The sequence below is a fragment of the Etheostoma cragini genome, chromosome 14 (genome assembly GCF_013103735.1).
Source record: "Etheostoma cragini isolate CJK2018 chromosome 14, CSU_Ecrag_1.0, whole genome shotgun sequence".
Taxonomy (NCBI): domain Eukaryota; kingdom Metazoa; phylum Chordata; class Actinopteri; order Perciformes; family Percidae; genus Etheostoma; species Etheostoma cragini.
This window is the reverse complement of record NC_048420.1, coordinates 9,320,398-9,340,043: the sequence shown is the minus strand read 5'-3', so window position 1 is coordinate 9,340,043 and position 19,646 is coordinate 9,320,398. Positions and strand designations below refer to the sequence as shown.

Below are 19,646 nucleotides of genomic sequence, written 5' to 3'. Positions count from 1 at the left end.
GAAAAATAATGTGGGACAAAAATATTGCCAGGAAAAAAACCTAATAAAGGTAAAATGAAAAAAGAGAAACATGAATTAATGAAAAAAAAAAAAACTAGAAGCCCTGTTAGACTTGCTGGCCAGCTAAAGGGACACCAAGCAGCACTTTCATTATTATACTGTCTGGTGGAACTGCTGCTGAGTAAAATCCTTCCATAGCGAACGTATCTCAAACAAACAAAAAACATATGATCAAACCAAAGTCTGAATTTCACACACAGATAGCCTGCCTGGCAGCGGGTCTGCAAGGACCAGTGTAGTCTGGATCAACAGAAGTAAGTTTCCAGGATAATTGCCTGACATCTGCTCTCTATATGTTGCTGTTCTCAAACTACATTCACTACAGAAAAACAACAACCTTCAAGCTAGCACGCTACACACTGAATAGAAAAATTCCCCGTATGTGTCCTCATACCTAGCGAATAAAAGTGACTCTGATTCTGATTACTTTTTTTGTCGATTTTGTTTTGGGGCATTTTAAGCCTTTGTTATATAAAACAGCTGAAGATGTGAAAAGGGAGAGGGGGGGAAATAACATGCAACATGTAGTAGCAGATCAGAAATGGGTTTTGGTGAACTGTTTAGAGATTTATAAAGTATTTTGAAATCATGTCTTTGAGGCTGAGGAAGCCAATAGGCTTGTTTGAGATGAACACCGCCTTGCCTGTAAAGTGGACAAGAGCAGGCGGCAGCAGCCGGGGGCGGTGACAAAAAACTGCGGTGAAGACGGACAGTTTCCAGCCGATTCCAGCAGCCTTCAGACTGAACAGGAAGTGACAAAAACACTGTGGTGCGATTCCGATTTAATAAAATATAATCACACCTACATACTGTATCATCTGGTACACAGACTCTAGTTGTTTTAATTATGACAGAGTAGCTCTCAAAATGTTCTACATGCAATCTGTCACTGATTTTTATAAACAGACAGATGATCCGCGATCTGAACGAATTTAGTCTCTCTGACTTCTAAACATCACTATCAGCCACACAACATGTCTTCTGTACAGAATATTACTTTAAATCAAACAAATAAGAGTTAAAATCCCCCCAGATTCAAAAACAATAAAAAGTTTATATAAGACGTCATCATGTTGAGTTGATTGTGAACCAATCAGCTGTTAAATCAGCCAAGAGGCCGGCGTTTCCCAGCATGCTCTGGGTCCGCCTGGTTTTTGCAGTAGGTGAAAAGCAACTGCGCTGCCTGCGTCTCAGAACTGCGGCCACATTGCTCTCGTGAGATTATCGTTGCCTACGTGTGCATGACATCTGAGCAAGTCGGGATCAAGACGAACACAAATCTAACCGGCATGCAATGGGCGCCAACCGCCGGTGATCGATTCTACGCAGACCTGGCTCATCTCGAACAAGCCTAGTTTAAGGACTTCAGGACTGGAGTGATGGGATCCACAAGTCAGCAAGTACTTTAAGCCTTGACATATTCTTAAGGTGGTAATAGCTTGAGTTTGCAATTGTCTTAATGTGGCTGTTAAAAGTCAGAGTCCATGACTACACCAAGATTTCTGTCTTTTTCTGTTGATTTTAACATTGTTGTTTGACGCCGAGTGCTCACTTTTAACTGTTCATTTTTTGCTGCAAAAACAACCACCTCAGGAATGTTCTGGCACATCCAGTTGTTAATTTCTTCAAAGCACTTAATCAGTTTTTGTATTGGACTATAGTCTGAATTTGTGGTCCATCCACATAACTATGGTAATTTATTTTATGTTTTCCATAATCTGAGCCAGTGGAAGCATGTAGATGTTAAACAGAAGAGGCCCCAGAACGGAGCCTACGGGAACTCTGTACGTCAGATTTGTTTGCTCAGATGTACAGTATAATTACCTAAAGACACAAAGCAGTCCCCATTCTTTGATTTAGGATTCAAACCGGTTTAGTACTGAGCTAGAAAGGCCAACCCAGTTTTCCAATCAGTCTAGTAATATGTCATGATCGACTGTATCAAACCCAGCACTGAAATCAAGTGACACTAAGACTGAAATTTGAAAAAAATCAGTGTTAAGGTGGACGTCATTAAAGATTTTAATAACAGCTGCTGTGGTGTGGTCGGGAACCTGACTGAAAGGTATCAAAACTGTTGTTTAGTGATAAGAAATGGTTGAGTTTCACTTTTTCAAGAATTTTACTTAAAGACGCAAGGTTTGATATTGGCCTATAGTTGCTCATTAGGGATGTGTCTAGATTGTTCTTTTTTAAGAATGGCTTGATTACTGCAGTTTTCAGGGTCTGTGGGAAGATACCTGAAAGAAGAGAGGTGTTCACATCTGTAGAAGATCAGAAGCCAAACAATTCAAAACATTTTTGAAAACACCCATTGGTAGATTATCAAGGCGACAAGAGGAGGTTTTCAGATGCTGTATAATGTCCTCCAGGTTTTTATGGTTGATCGTGTGAAATTGTGTCCTATTTTGGAACTAGTTTTTCCTGAACATTGTGACAACACATATCCTGTACTTGATATGGAGGCACTGGCTGTTCACTGTTTCTCTAATCTAGACTAATCTAAGTCTAATCTTCTTTGAAGAAGGAAGCAAAATCATTGCAGGCCTTGGTACTGGAGGGTTTGTTAAACTATCGACAGTAGCAAACAAAGCATGTGAATTATTATTGTTTCTGGCAATAATATCAGAGAAGAAGGACCGCCTTGCATTCCTCAGTTCCAAATGATAAATGCAAAATCTCTTTTTATAAGTGTTACAATAGACCTGGGAGTTTTTCGCCACCTTCGTTCAGCTTTCCGACATTCTCTTTTTCTGTTCTCACCAGTATGACATTTCTCCATGAAAATCTTTTCTTACCAGAGACAGCTTTGACCTTAGTGGCAGCAATGGCATCAAAAACTTTTGTAATTTTACAGTTGAAATGATCTACAAGCTTAGTGACTGAGACCCCAGAGAGAGCGGGTGTGGAGAACAAAAGCAGAATAAATGTTTCACTGGTGTTTTCAGTGATGTACCATTTTAGGATTATCTTTGTTTGAACACTTTTGTGCACAGCGATAGTGCTGTTAAAGAAAACACAGGAATGATCAGAGAGAGCAACGTCAGTCATCACAACCTTGGAAATGTTCAGACCTTTGGAGATAATCAAGTCTAGAGTGTACCCCTTATTGTGCGTGGGCTCCGTTCTTTGGTCCCTCTGTTCTGGGGTTGTCAACATGAATGTTAAAATCACGCGCAATGATTACACAGTCAAAGTTAATACAGATTTAAGACAGCAGTTTAGTGTTGTCATCGAAGAAGGTTGCAGAGTATTTAGGTGGCCTGTAGATGTTTAGATATACCTTGAGGGGAGGACCTTAACTGAATAGCCACATGGTCAAAAGAAGCAAAGATTCCATAAAATATTTGATATTTGACTAACCAGCTTTCAGTTAAAAACATAATCTAGATTGGGATTCATATAAAATCATTTACTAACATTAAGACCTAACATTTAGTAAGGCTAGTGTGAGTGTGTTTTCGGTTTTTGGGACAGGCTGTGGCTGGCCAGGAATGGATGCTAAATTTGTTAAGTTTGCAGTTAAGTGCTTATTCGCCATTCTTTTTCAATCACAACATTAATTGAGGAAGAATTTAATACACAGGGACCGGGCTTGTCTCGGGAAGAGTCATGAGTTCCACTAGGCGTGCAGCCTGGACCCAGCCCATATCATATCATATCACATCATCACATATCTACTAAGTGAGTTATCCAGGTGCCCGAATAAAGCAAGTTTGAAGAAAACTTTGGATTGTACAACAAGGCGGGCCTGCTTGGTTGTTATTGGGAATGATTGTAAAGAACATGTTAACAGCATTTATGTCCTAATTGGGACATTTTGATAATGGGAGGATTGATGTGGACGAAGACACACTGGTAAGAGCTAATGAGGTTTAACCATGTTTCCAGCTAATTATGTGCCTGTATTTACCATGTATGGTCAAATTCTAATTGGGAATTCAAGCAATCCAAAAAGAGTCTCTCTTGATTGATACAATCAATTTTTTAAACAGTTGACTGTAGTCTGTCATGCAAAACAATAATAACACTTATATTAAACTGTCAGAATAGAGTGGCGGCAGACGAATGTCCCAAATACAGAAGGTCAAGTGAGGTCATGACACGACCCTTGTGTTTTTCTTTCTCTCTATTTTTCCAGAGGCGTTTGGAATGCAGGATGAAGCTGGAGGCGGCTGGGGAAAACAGGAGCAATGGCAATAGTAGCAAACACAAGGCTTGCATGTGCCACACGGCGGCTGATATGAGGGGATGAAGTTGTCAGCAGCACCCCTCCCCCCCACCCACAGGAAGGTGAGGTCATAGCACTTTCATCCCACGCGCCACTCTGCTGTCACACAACATCTGAGCGTGTAACACGCTCTGACCTTCGTAGAGAGATACGTAGATGCCTGCCACCTCAGCTGTAACCCACACCACCATGCATGTAGTGCACTGACATGCACGCACAGCTTATCTCTGACCAGTGGCCAAACAGACATCATGAATTTGACCACAGCCTGGTCGCCCACACAGTCTAACAGTTACAGTTACATGTAAACACACTCAGGTTTTCCTTGCTTTTATTAGCTGTAGAATGGGTTATGTAAATCAAATCCGTAGGTATGCCCATTTATGTACAGTCATATGGCACTTTAGTGCATTTCATTAGTCGATACCACAGGTAAAAAATGGACGGATCACGGGGGCTCAGAACAAATGCAAAGAACAATTCATCATACTAGAATGTATTATTTAAAAAACTATTCACTCAGCATTGGCTGACCATTTTTTAATGCTAATGACTTTAAAGGCATTACATCAAGGCAATCAGTCAAATTCTAATAAAGAAATATAGTTCTTAAAATTCTTTAAATAAAAATGTATTTTTAAATAAAGGTTTTCCATGATGACTTCCAAAGAGGATCCATTCTTTAACGCTAACCTCCCTGCCAGACATATACTTTTTTTTATTTGTATTTATTTATTCAAAACTTCAAGCACTTCCAGAATCTAAAGATTTAAAAATTGTGTTAGCAAATGTGAAAAGTCTAGCCAGTTTAGCCAGTCTGCTTAAATGACCCGCAACATTTATTAGATAAACTTGCCTTCCTTTTAACTGTCCTGTATTCATTCTGTATGAAAATCACAGAATTAAGAGCAACGTGTTCCATGCAGGAAAAGCTAGTTCATTCATTTCTTTTCTCTGGAAGTCCAGAAGTTTCTGTACAAATTTGAATGGGTAATTTTTCACATGTTTGATATAATAAAATCACTTTCACACGCTATTTACCATGAATGGTTTGAAGTCCAAACCAAAACATAAGCCAGACCAAAACAAAAAAGCAATTAGAAACAGGAAGGAGCACAATTGTTTAAGCCATTCAACTCAAAGATGGAAAATATGAGGAATTTTACATCAGAGGAATGCAGAAGATAAGAAGAGACACCTACAGAAACAGGAAAGCATGCACATTTGAGTGTTGTCATAGTTTACAAGGGTTAAGTGGTGTGGGAAATCCCAAAAGGATGTCACAATGCAGAAAGACTGGCATTTGACCAACTATTTGTTACAGTGAATCTAGAGCAAATATTTGTCCAGCGGTGCAGACTGAAAGAATGGGCTCAATCTAAAAGGAACCCCCTTGTCCCCTTCCCCTGCTGCTCTCTCCAGACAACGCAGCAGAGGAACACGGTGACTGTGCAGTCGCGGTGTAAAAAATGTGCCCTTATCCATTTCCCACATCCGGCTGTTGCCGAGGGCGACAGAGGAATGTGAGGCGGCGTGACGATAAACAAATAGAGGAAGCGTGATTGCGGAGGATGAGTTTAAACGTATTGGCTGTGTGACACAATAACACATAAACAAGTCCCTGCATTCATGACACAGTGGAAAAGCAATTTGGTGTTTGTGCACTTGGAAATGATAAAACGATGGCATTATAAAGCCACATAACTGACTTACTGTATGTGGCCCAACGCTTCTTATGGAAACAACAGTAGTGGTGAACGAGTAGGGAAATGTCAGGGTCCAAGGTATTCTTAAAAAAAAAAAAAAAAGGTACTTTTTTTTAATATTTGTTTTTCTTTCTATATCAATTGGATAATGCAAACTGTGCATTGCAGAGTGCCCAGATAAAGCCCATATGAGGTTGTTTTTTTTCATCTCTCCAGCTTTTATTGATTATGTGATTCATTTCAATTTTATTCATAGTATCAAATCATAACAAGAGTCATCTCAAGACACTTTACAGGTAGGAGTCGATCTAGTCCACACTCTATAATTAACAAAGACCCAACAATTCAAGTAATTCCTCCAAGAGAAAGCATTTAGAGTGACAGTGGCGAGGAAACCTTTTAGATGTTAATGTGTCTTATTTGTATAGGTTTAAACCAATGAAATAAAAATAATAATAATTCTTAAAAAATAATCAGTAGTAATTTTATCAATATCTAAAGAAATGTTTTTGAGGAAAGAAACCCTTTAAACCTGCCAATTTAGTTTCTGTTGGAATGTGAAGGGTTAACATGAATAAATAAAAATGCCTCTGCTGCTGCTGGGAAGAAAATGTGATGCTTTTAGAACTGTGATTGGTGGACCAGTTCTGAATTAACTGAAGGTTCAGCAATAGTGTTTAATGTGAGACAAATTTATAATTGACCAACCATACTTTTATTCTAAATAAACGGGCTTCATTACTGCTAACTTCCGCCTGCTGTGGGACATGCATCACAAGCTAGCACCGCCGCTAAACTAGCTAGGCAGCCTCGTTGGTTCACCATGGAAGCCGTTATAATGACTAAGGAAAACCATAGCTTAGATAAATTATTATCCATGTGTTTTTAAGATTAAGTTAGTTAATTTGGGAAATATATGGCTACATACGTACACTGTATATTTAATAGGCTGCTGTGCCAATCTAATACTATTATGTATCAACAATATTGTTCGTGGTGGGGCGTTCCAAAATGCTGTGAGGGCCTAGTTGGTTGGGTGGTATAAGGGAGGGGGTGGGCTATCATGCGTTTTGCCCCCCCCCCCCCAACCCCTCACCATATTTTGGTCAAGGGCACACACAGCATGTGGGATGATAAGATTATTTGTTAGCAGGATTTTTTTGCATTTGACTGAAATAAGCTGTTTTTTGTTTTGGGGATGATACTCACTCTCCAAGCTGTTTTCTCGTTGCACTGTTAAGGCTGGACAAGCATCTTCCATTTTTGTTTCAGAGCTTAAATTGTCATACATACTTTCTTTGCAGTACTATAAGCTAGGCTTGTAGCTTGCTTTTCTCCCCAATGTGGGAATATTGGGGTGGGGGGGGGGCGTCAGAGGGCCGAGGTTCGCTACTGAATTCTCTAACCAAGATAGTGGCTGTAAAGGCAGTGCATCCACGACAGCTGCACAGTTGGTATAAACCACAAAGGGCGCACACTCAACTCTACAATGCTAGGCAACACAGTGGTTGTTGGTGTTGTCATTAAGACACTTCAGTGTGTTGTTGTACTCACCTGTCTGAACGTCATTAACTAGCTTGGGTTTCCTGTGGTTTCCAGTCTGCTCCAGATATTTTCACTTCATACGCTTTCCAACAGTGGGACTCACTTCGTCATCCTCGCCCTAGACATTATTACCACCATCAAGGTATGTGACACCACATGAGGGAAAAATGCAGACATGTCATCCTTATTGGTAAAAAAAAAATGTTTACAACAGGAAGCAAATTTGGCAACAGATGACAGAATATGAGATAAGAGAGGAACAGGGAGGGAGGGCAAACACACCCCTGATATGAACAAGGTGAAGAGTATGCACCTACATATGAGTAGATGGAGGCTTTAATAATGCCGTTCCTTACACCGGCTGAAACTACAAAACGTAACACACCAAAACAGTTTCAGTGTGTTTGAAAGTGTGTGTGTGTGTGTGTGTGTGTGTGTGTGTGTGTGTGTGTGTGTGTGTGTGTGTGTGTGATCAGGGTGTTTGCAACGACCAGTCATCTGGTTGTTATGGTACAAAGGAAAGACCAACTAAAACAAAAACATAGCTCATAGAAGCTCTAAATCATGTTTATTCAGAGGTACAGTACCAATGTACCATAGATGTTCTATGCTACTGTAATCCAACTAATAATAATTATAATCAAAATGATTTATTTATATAATTTTTACTTCATTAATCCCGCAAGGAAAATGACAATGTTTTCACTCTGTTGTTATTATTATACACATGCCTGAATTGCACACATGCTCAGTACCTATACACGCACTAAATGGAGAGTTGTCAGAGTGGGGGGGCTGCCCATGGAAAGGTGCCCCGAGCAGTTGGGGGTTCAGTTACATTATTTATTTATTTTTGATCTAGGGAATATATGGAATACAACATAACATCTAAACTCAAGGTTCACTTACATGCTGTATTCTGGAGCTTTCAGTTGTATTCCATGGTCTTCTTCAATTGGGTGGAGCTCGTTCAGGTGTCAGGGGATGTGACCCCCTTTAGACACACACACACACACACACACACACACACACACACACACACACACACACACAGCTGAGCTCAGAAAATAGAGATCGTGGTTTACAAAGCTTCATTCGACCATCCCTGCTTCATGAATAAATTAAGGAGACATTCATCTCCATTCACCCCCTACTGTTAAAGCTTTAATATTCCTTTGAACTTTAGCTGACCCACATCATGTTCAAATCATGGCCAGTAGGAGTTTCAATATCATTATTGCAAATGGAAAATGGGGAAAATTAAAATGATGCATCATTTAGTCTTCTAGGAGAAAATCAGTAGAAAGAGAAACTTACCCATTTGTTGTTTTTTCAAACTTAATTAAGTTATGTAGTAATGTAGTTATATAGTAATCTCATACTAAACTATTTTTGTTTATTTTTTCAATTGTAATACTTGAGCTTACTGATATATATACACTCACTGGACGCTTTATTAGGTACACTTGTACAATCTAATGTGATCCAACGCAAAGATTGCATAATGCCATAAATCCTGCCTTTACAACGATAACAATGATCAATTATGACAGCACTCTCAGAGAGGTTATAATTTTAGCAACGTGGTTATTATGGAGACTTTAGTTTCCAGTGGTGTGGAACTGGACTGCATTACTGTCCAGTATATTGAGAGGTGCTTCTAATATTTGGTCCAAGCCATTTACATACAGTACAACAATACATGAGAGGAGCGGAACATTAGAAATATCTTTCAATACAATGCCCTCCGGTACAACACCACCACTTACCGCGATAAAGAAGAATCACTAACTTTCTGACGACAACAACACAAACTGATTGAATCCCAGTAGATTGTACAGTAGTACCTAGGTTAGCGGCCGGTGAGTGTATAAAGGATATTCATATATTTATATTTATGTATTGTCACTCTCAGGCAAAAACTTTGTATATACATTTACATTTAATATTTTTTCATAAATAAATGCTACTGGTTCCCCTATACGTCAGTCTGTGGGTTTTATAAATATTTAAACAGCGACAAGGTGATTTTGGCTGACTTGAAAAAAAATAGCTTAATAAAAAAACAATTGAAAAACAGCCGAGCAAGTTGGGACATGGTCACTCAACAGAAACGATAAACATACATATTTTACTATCAATGGGACATTTACATTAAATCAATGCCACCCAATTTGGGGCCCGCAGGCCAAGTTTGGGCCATGCTCTCTTGGCTTTGGCCGGCCATGAATTTGACATGCTCATGCTTATTCTCCTCTTATTTTAAAAGCTTGACTACAAAACATACATTTTGTGCAGTTAAAAACTATGTAATCTGAGTTTAACGGCAATGTAAAGCACAGTGCTGGTAACTTCCCATTTCAATTACAAACATACTTTTCATTTACGGAAAATGGCAAAAATTATGGTATTCTTCAACATTGATATTTATTTTTGACACGTGGCCTTGCATCTAGATACATTTCAGTCTTTCAAATAAAAGAATTGGGTCACCTCTGCTGTAAAGTAATAGCAAATGTTCACATATTGTCTGTAATTCTCTCAGTTTTGCTATGTAAGACACGGTTTGGTTTCCATAAGTGACAGGAATCCCCTGAAATGATTAACATATTATGTTTTACCCGCTTCTTCTGGTGAACCTTATCACAGCACTCCTCCTTTATGGAAGTACGTCATTCTGATCAGCCAATAGATGTCTGGAATCATTATCATTGTTTAAACAACAAATGGCAATTTCATGGGAGTCTTTGGCTTTTGTTATTCTGGTTGCTGTGGAGCCACTGGCATGCAACACAGGGACAGTCGTTATAGAGGTCTGTTGAATGGTGGGATAAGCATCGGCCAATAAGTGAATCATAGGCTGGATCATGGTTTATATTAGCAGGACTGATGTAAAAATGTGAAAGTACCATCTATCTGATTATTCCTGCTGTGTGTGTTTGTGTGTGTGTGTGTGTTTGTGTGTGATCTCCCAGATAATTTATTTAATCTATGGTCCAATACCTTCAGTGTGTGCGTCATTCCTTTCAGTTCACGGGCAGCATAAACCAAGATGGGCTTAAAGTGGTTTTCTCCTGCCACCCAGTGGCTACGTGTGACAGCTTCAGGCTTCAGTCTGTGACCATACCAGCACAGAGGAGAGAAAGAAGATCAACATCAAACACAACACAATGAAATCAAAAATCAAGGGCACACTGTGTAACAGATTAAAAACTTCTCATCCTGAGAAGTGGAAATATGAAGTACAATCGCAGCACAGCCACAGGATGGTGCCGTACTCATCGCCAGGTATCAGGGAAACAAGAATGAGACTCTTCTGTATTCCTTTTTCAAATCTACAAATCAAATCATATGCTTTACATTCCTAAATGTTGTCTTTAGCATGCAGTAAAACGTGGATTTCTTACCTTCCTAGACATCACTGATTTCCATTGTTGCTTCACATCAATTAGCATTTAAAAAAAAAAAAACTTACAGCAGCGTTGTATTTGAGTCACCAACTGTCGAGTCTGAGTCAAGTCTCAAGTCTCCAGTGTTCAAGTCTGAGTCCAAGTCAGCAGAGAAGAGTCTGAGTCATGTCACCATTACCTGAGTTTGAGTCAAGTTTAGACAATAGTGACTCGAGTCCGAGTCCAGCACTTGAGTACTCCATCACTGCGTATTACACATAACAATAGTCAGAAACTTCATCCAACTTCCGAGTCCGATTCCATAAATCCTCCTTCATAAATAGCTTCCCGAGCAGGACTCAAGTCCAAGTCCAGTACTTGAGTACTCCATCACTGCCTTACAGCCTGTTCCGCTGGAAACGTAGAACAGTAACTAAACTCAAAAACCACGCCTGTAACACAGTTTTAATATAAATCTGTAAAAATTAGAAGTTTAATGGTAAACATGAAAATGGCAGAGTGATTGTATCATTTATAAAAGCAACAACACAAAAATACATGTATCTGTTTATGAAAAGAACTGTACCGTAGCTACCATGTACGTGAAACAGGTTTCCTCTGGATATCAAATTATTTGTCAGTGCACTCTAAACGTCTTGATCTGAAACTTCTATAGAAAAGGAGGTGATCGTAACCCTGCTTCTTTGAACACAAACAAAGACAACAACACAAGAAAATAATAAAAACCTGACAAATAATAATCACAGCTTTTAAGAATGACATTTCAAACCACAATCTTGACATAAAAATTGCACTTCAAAATACTGGTCGGGGTGAATAAATAATTGTAGTACCTTTCTATATCCATTCTGGTATTACAGTACATTAACACAGCAATAGTATATTAGAGCTGTCGTAGGGGGGTTAATAGGGAAACTGATAAAACTTTGTCTATTTTTCATTCCAGCTGCTTTTGCATATAGTACAGAATTTGCATAATAGCACATAAATAAATTAACACTGATGACATCAAACAAAAGGGTAAAAAAAGATTTACAAAACATACTGCATATCTAACATAGTGTCTATATATATTATTCATATAATTACATTATAGCGTCATTCAGAAGCGGTGCTCTAGTGCTCTTGCCTTTTGTACCCAGTGCTGTGTTTTTACATCAGACTCAGGTTTGTGTTTGTCTTTTTGCACGGTCCCTTTCAGACTCTCCTCCTATCAGTGTTGTGTCTGGGAGGAAGGAGCCTTTTTTTGGCCTTGGGGGGTCTCGGGGTAACCACACCTCTCTGTAACACGAGCGACTGTGTCGACCTCCAGATGACTGGTCTCTGTCCCGGGACTCGGAGGGTTACTGTGTAATAAAGCGTCCGAACGGCTGTACTTACCCCCTAACCCCTCTGGGTCCTGCGGGCTGGCTTGGCTGTGCTGCCACGGCTCTTTGAGAGTATCGTGGCGCTGCAGCAGAGGGAACCTCTCCTTTGGAGCGTCCCTTAGTCTCCAGGATGACCCCGCAAGGCTGGCTGTGGCTGCTACGGGGCTGCTCACCAGGCTGTACAGAGGGAGGGTGGACCTGGGCTGAATCATGTGAATCCCCCCGATGGGAATCAGGAGGCTCGGGGACCTGCTTGCCCCCTGGGAGTGCAGAGGGAGGTGACTCAAGACGTTGAGGGCTCTCCGAGGCCGCGTGGGATGTGCGGAGATGTGGCTCAGACCAAACTCATCCAAGGACTACAACAAAACAAAAAGAGGGGTGGGGGGTGGGGGGGATAAAGGTGAAGGAAAAGCCACCCTGATCACAGAGCACCCCTCTCACCCCTCTACCACTCTTTCCAGTTACTTCCATCAGGCAGACGATACAAAGCTCAACTGGCCCAGAAAAACACTAATTTTTCATTCCTTCTGCATCATCAAAGAGAGACTTTTAAGCTGCTGTTTTGTATGTTGTCAATATGTGTTTCTAAATATATGTTTTTTAATGAGACTTGTCGAAGGAGAATTTCTGTTATTTTTTTGTGACGGACAATAAAGCTTTATCTTTACCTATTGAAAAAAAAGAAACAAATGGTTCTGCTGGTAAAACTAAGTCCCTACACCAGCAAAATGAATAAGATGCAGTAAAAAATAAATAAAGACAGAGTGGCCAGTTAGCTCAGTTGGTAGAGCAGGGCCGTATGTATTGCGGTTTGCTCCTCGACGCAACTGGTCCAGAATTCAAGTCTGACCTGTGGCGGTTTCCTGTATGTCTTCTCTCTCTATCTCCCCCTTTCATGTCTGAGCTGTCCTATTATTAAAAGCGGAAATGCCAATAAAAATATTCATTAAAAGAGAGAATATAAAGGAGGTAGATTAAAATGTATGATTCTTTTTGTGTGTTAAGTGACCATAGCTGCTGATGTAATGGATCAATAGCAATGACTCAACGATTACTTGGCCTCGGTGCTGAGAAAACAACTTTTAAAAGCCCCGTTCTGGGAAGGTGCTGGGAATTAGTGAGCAGCAGTAAAAGATTTCCCGCCATCGTCTTGAGTCAGTTACTTTAAAGAGCATCTTAATGCGCCTTGACAGTGTTTCCCCTTATAACTGTACAAGAAATGCTAGAAAAATCTTTATTTTTTCAGGATTTCTCATGTGTCCAATTATTGTGTCTCCACTATATTCATTCAGGGACACACTGCTGTGAGTTCACGAGCAAGCCAAGGGTCATAACTGTGTTTAGTTCATGCCTGTAACACCAGGACAGTCGAGTGTGCGACAGCGTGTGCAAACGGATGAGAGATGATTGCTGTGAAACAAAGTCAATCCAGAGAGATGGTGTACAGTGTAACCTACTTCTTGCAGCTTGTGTGTTAGCGCCATCCTGTGGTGTTCAGAGGACGAGGCTCTGAAATACCATAGTGTTAGAACTAACACATTCCGATTTTCTTTTAGCTTTAACAGTCAGAATCACCGGAACTCTTTAGTATGTGTCCTGTATCACTTTTTAATGGACACCCTGCAGCCAATTGGAATGAAGTATTCACCCAGACCACGGTACAAATTCACATATATGCACCAATCAAATATTTAGGTATATAAAAATGGCTGCCCTTTACCAAATACAGCAAGTTTACAGGTGTGGCTTATATTCAAATAGAAATGTCTGTGTGCAGATGTGAAAAACAAGGCTCCAGAATGAATAAATTAACATCTACTCCTATGAGACCTATATTAGCGTAAGGAGGAAGTGGTGAGGTTACGCCATAACCTAACCACAAGTTTGGAGTAGACATGTTTTTTTTCATTAGGGTGAACTGAGATCTTCACTGCGGTTGTTTGCGTCGTGGACATGTGGCTCCAATCTTGGGTGATCGGCCTGCTCCTCATTTTATCAGCGGCTGCCCAGGGAAAACATCTTGCGTCTATTTGGGAGCTCTGCCGCATTATTTTAAGGCTTTGGAGCTGCAGGCTTGGTTTGAGTGATATAAAACAAGAGAGTTGCCTTTCCTTCCTTTTCCAATAAATGTGTGACTTTATATAACCTCATATGTACCAGCCTATCTATATTTGTTCTAGATGTTGACTTACTAGGATTTAACTGAGCCACACAAGATTAGCTCTGTGAGGCCCAAAACTGATTTATTTAAAACTGTTGGCTAAACTAACTGGATCGAGTCACCGGTGAGCGAAGACTGCGGTTTGAACAAAAGCCACGTTAGGACCAGCGTTAATTATACATGCAGAGCGAAAAAATAGAACAAATGCTGGGTTAAGTTATATGTAGAAAACTGATAAATGTTGCTGAAAATATTTCACCATATGTCTCCACAATATGAGAAAAATATGCGGCATGCAATACTTTTGTTGAATATGGTGATAATAACGAGATTACTTGGGAGAAATAAATATATTAAAGTGTACTCAGTTCTGCATTTCTGCTGCTTTCAGCATTCTGTTCAAATACAACAAATTGCCTGATGAATTTAAAACAAAGGATAGGAAATCATTTCCAACATTCTTTTACTGAACAAATTAAACACCAATAAAGCTTTCTACTAACTCAAAGAATCTCTTAGGAGTGTCTTTTGCGCTGTGTCGCAGCCTTTCGCAATGTGTTTATTGCGCAAGTTGATATTGTAATGACAATAAAAAAACAACTATACTACTATATATAACATTGTGCAGACCTATTACACAATGTGACTCACCAGTCTTGCAGTAGACGGGCGGCCTCTTGGGTGAAGACAGGCTCGACAAGGAGCAGAGTTGTGTGCCTGGCAGCCTGGAGGCCCAGAGGACTCTGATCCATGGGACTGAACTAGTATAGGAGAAAGACTTCTAACAGGGGAGACTGGTCTCAGAGCGGAGGGGGAGACATGACAACTGGATGGGGACTGAGGCCTGGGTGGGGGGCTCCGGGGTGGAGACGGCTCTCTCTGTGGAACCACGGGTTGAGTACCTGGAGAACGGGAGCCTCCAGAGGACGCTGATGCTGAAGCGTCGAAGCGTCTGCGGGCGAACAGAGCCCTCCTGGCGCTGGCCGATCTTTTCTGGGTAGAATCCTTGGGGGGAAGCGGGACGGACTGGCTGCTTTCTGGTTTCTCACGGTCAGAAGAGGCAGTGTGAGGGCTTTCAGCCGCCTTGGAGCTGTTGTCTTCATCATGTCTGCCGTCTTTGTCCCTTGCATTATCGTCTTCATCATGTCGACTTTTCCCCGGATCAGAGTAGTCAGGATCTTTTTGTTTATCAGGGTGAAGTGAACGTTCTCCACAGACTCCTAGGATAGAAAAAAAGTCTCTTTTCAACACCTGGGTTCAATAACAGGGGTTGTCCGATGGCCCGGGGAAAGTTGAACGCCACGTCGGGCAAGTTAATATAACAACCCACTTCTGTTTGGGCATCGTCGGGCTAAAATCATTTCATTTAAATGTGCTGTTGGCCAATCAAGAATTGCGTTGAGCGCTCGATGCTTCTTGAGTAAAAATATTACACTTCAGCAGCTTTCAACATTTTACTTTTATTTTTAGGTTTTTGTTTACATTTGTGACACCTTTTTTCAAACTTTTTGGGGATCTTTTTCTTTAAAAATAAATATATACAGGAAATTTATATTCAGGTATTGGTGAAAAGGGACTTCGAGCAAGTTAAAGTTTGTTTTACCAGCCCGACCGGATAAGTGAAAAAAAATAAAAACTTAGCGCTGAACACTGAATGCATTTTTTTGTTTTCTTTTTCACCACTTCCATTCTTAAATTTAAACAATAGAATATCAAGTGTACCAGGTCAGCCATCTGCTGCTCATACAAACGAGATTTCATCCTGATTTGGACCTGATTTTTTTTTTCAATTTTAACTTCTTAGTCTAACCTTTCCTAACTGCAGAAATGTGTAGACAATAAAAATGGAACTGTATTAATTGTATTAGGTGCTCTGCGTTTTGCAGTTCATACCAGCTGAGTGCATTTTCTCCCTGGGTGTAACGTATAAGCTCGTATAAGTAACCTCTCCCACGTTTCTCCCACATATCTTCCATATTTGGATGTCCAAGATCTTGATATGCTGCTAACCAATGTTACATAATAAATTTCTCTTCAAATAAATGTGCAAAGTTTAAGCTTAATAAAAGTGACAAAGTATATAAGCCAACAGAATTTGTGCACTGTTTGCGGATATTAATGAATTCATGAGCATGTGGCTCAGGTTACAGCAGTAGATTTATGGGCAGTCACCAATAAAAGGCCTGCTTAAATTTTGAACCATTGAATAAATAATAAAGTAAATGAATATCTACTCTATCTACCGTGTAAAGGGCGTTCTGAGTAAAAAAAAACAAAAACAAAAACAATTCCGTCTGAATATACAGTTGACCTCTGTCTGGAATACTCCGTTTTAGCGCCTGTCTCTTTTTATGTCCCCCCCTCCCATATCAGCACTTTCTTGTCTTTAGTATCTGCGCTTTCCAAGTCTCTGCACCACCATTGCAGCCGGGGAATGACTGTAACAGCACTGTAGCGGCACAGTCTACCTATCTATCTATAAATTACAGGAAAATCTGTCTGTCTGTCTCATATCTCAGTTCAATTCTCATTTCAAGCTCGACAAGTGTCTTGCTACGGGCACGAGTAAGTGCAGTGCAAAGTTTGACGATGTTTGGATTAGAAATGCAAAACATATATAAAAGAAGCACATTGGCTTTTGCCACTCTAGCCACTGGCCACTCCCCCTCTCACCCTGAAAAATGTGAGAAACACCTCATACCCACAAAAAAAAAAAAACTTTGGACTTCCTTTGACTTTCAGTAAACAAATTAAAATTTCCTGAATTTAAGGATGTTTCAGAATCCAGCACAACCAGCTACAGACAAGTGCAGACAGAGTGTGATGCAGGCTATCTATCTTATAAAGTGAGAGGTATCTGTAAAGGAAATCCCAGAGTTGAACCGGGCAGACACATCAGATCATCAGACTCACCATGTGTGTGTGTGTATATATATTAATATATATGTATATGGTGATATTACTACATGGTAAATAATTTACTAGTAAGTGTTGCAGAATCATAGAAAACCAACAGACCCAACAGTCATGATATGCATGCGGCTCATCCTGTGTAATTGAATCTGTAATTGAAGGGAACATAATAGCACTGTTGTGTTCAATTAGTGAGGTGATTGATTCTGGGAAGAAACAGGTGTCAATGTCTTGAAATGGCATCCACAGCCTTAACGATGTGGGAAAAAACTACCAAAATGGCAAAGGCTCAACCAATGCTCCAGGAAAATCAAAGACTCAAAGTTACCAATGAGTACTGTTACAATCAGAAGAAGGCTACGTGAAGCAAAGCTATCAGCTAGAAGGCCCCGCAAAGTCCCACTGCTGAAAAAAAGACATGTACTCAATAGGTTGAAATTTGCCAAAGTACAGGAAATAGCGCAACATCCTGTAGACTGGAGAGAGCTAAATGTTTTTTGGGGTCTAGAGGCCGCAGACAGTCTGTCTGATGATCCCCAGTAATGCAGAGGAATTTTGGGATATAGTTTAATCGTCTTAGGGTGAAATACCTGTTCACAGGTGCCAGAAGTTGGTCGACTCCGTGCAACACAGATGTGACTCAGTCCCCAGAAATAATGCTCATGCAACTAAATGGCTATAATACTAAATATTATAAATAATAATATCACATACCATCATTATTGCCATCTTGGTAAAAGGTTTCTTTTCCATGTGCATCCACTCTCAGGTGTTTGACAAGGCTTCCTGTAAAATACAAAAGACAGGCTAAGCTCCCAATAGACGCACAGTGAACACAAATAATAATCATGAAAAAAAAAAAAAAATCTTCCCTTACCTTTGGCTTTGAGAGAAAGGTTACAGTGTTTGGAGTTAGATGGGGGGGATTCTGTGATGTGATGGGTGCACGTTTGCAGCACACTGGTATTAAGGTGGAATCCACAGTCCTTAGATTGGCTCTCCCCTCGATCTCCACCATGCACGACACCATATTCCTCATTTAATCTACAAGTGTAAAGAGAGCAAGATGTTTAAGCTGCATTCAGACCACAAAAAAAAATCTTCAAAATTTGAGTTTGTCCCAACTCTTCTTTGCCGTCTCATGGCCAACGCAGGCAGTGTGAACGTCCTCAGAGCTTCTCGCTGTCTATTGATGCTGCTCCTCTAAGGATAAGGGTCACAATTAATATGAGTGTAAGTGGAGCTGACATACGGGGTGCGGACCCTTTAGCACCTGTAAGCATTTTTTTTGTCCCTGTATTTATCCAGTGAGTAAGTACGCTATCTGTTTGGCCTTAACAACACAGTGAGTTCACACCGTGGCAGCTGGACCCGGGGTCCACCCCTCCGTGTACACTGAGGTTCCCTCAGCGAGGCACCCACTTTAGCTTCAACAGAGCAGCTTTCATAAGCCAAAACCAGACCCCCACCCCCCTTATAACCCCATCACAGCTCACACCACCACCTAGTCCAAACAAGAGTGAGCCTACGATGTGGCCCAAAGTCCTGGGTTTGCTACAGCCAGCCAATATAAGCAGGCCAGAGAGAGGGAAACCCTGGCCCAGACCAGCTGCTGCTCCAAATAAGCATGAAAAAAAAAAAAACAGAAAGTGAAAACATTCCTACAACAAACAATCGCTCTGATTATAATCAGCTGTTTTTTCTTTTAATTTCACTGCAGGCTTCACGGCTGGATAAACTTCCCAGGTATCATAAACGCTGGCTTTAACAGTCTTGAAAAACTTTCAAGTTAATGAAAGAGAAAATACTTTGAAGGGACACTGTAATCTTACACTGTAAAGCGGCTATATTCATCGGCTTTTCATGGAACACCTATTTACAGCCAAGATTTGAGTCTAGTTGCCCTTGCCTTACCAACAACAAAAATGGCAATGCTGGACTACCTTGCTGCCTCCATTTGGTCTTTTTGCCCCTCAGACAGACTGGGCAGACAGAGAAGGAGAAAGCAAGCAGGCATGAGGATGACTCACTCTTTTAGAACGGCTGTTATGAGCGTCAACATGAGGCACAACAGGGATTTGTTCACAGACACACTCCCAAACCAAAAAGAGACACACAGATGGCACCTCTCTGCATCGCAGCAGTGTTTATTTCTGATGGGTATCAGAAGTACTGAGAGTCTGGTTTAACCTCACCGCAAATTGATTTTAGACATGTGTGCGCGCTTCAATTGAGACAATAAATCAACCATTA

At 40.5% G+C, this 19,646-nt stretch overlaps 1 protein-coding gene and 1 long non-coding RNA gene across 3 annotated transcripts in view; one reads left to right on the top strand and one right to left on the bottom strand.

The window, feature by feature from the left end:
• Positions 1-2,820: 2,820 nt before the first annotated feature.
• The window catches only part of LOC117956271, a 17,349-nt gene continuing 523 nt past the window's right edge, over positions 2,821-19,646 (top strand). The window contains exons 1-2 of the long non-coding RNA XR_004659221.1: positions 2,821-3,284; positions 16,068-16,072. This is a non-coding gene — a long non-coding RNA (uncharacterized LOC117956271). The remainder of the gene's footprint in view (positions 3,285-16,067; positions 16,073-19,646) is intronic.
• The window catches only part of hivep3a (HIVEP zinc finger 3a), a 43,255-nt gene continuing 35,003 nt past the window's right edge, over positions 11,395-19,646 (bottom strand). Inside the window, exons 4-7 of one of the 2 annotated variants that reach the window (XM_034891165.1) lie at positions 18,271-18,437; positions 18,108-18,179; positions 15,132-15,700; positions 11,395-12,675 (exon numbers count right to left, since the gene is read on the bottom strand). In XM_034891165.1, the coding sequence (XP_034747056.1) occupies positions 12,166-12,675; positions 15,132-15,700; positions 18,108-18,179; positions 18,271-18,437 (1,318 nt within the window). In that variant the 3' untranslated portion in view covers positions 11,395-12,165. The remainder of the gene's footprint in view (positions 12,676-15,131; positions 15,701-18,107; positions 18,180-18,270; positions 18,438-19,646) is intronic. The other variant, XM_034891164.1, reaches the window with a different exon arrangement.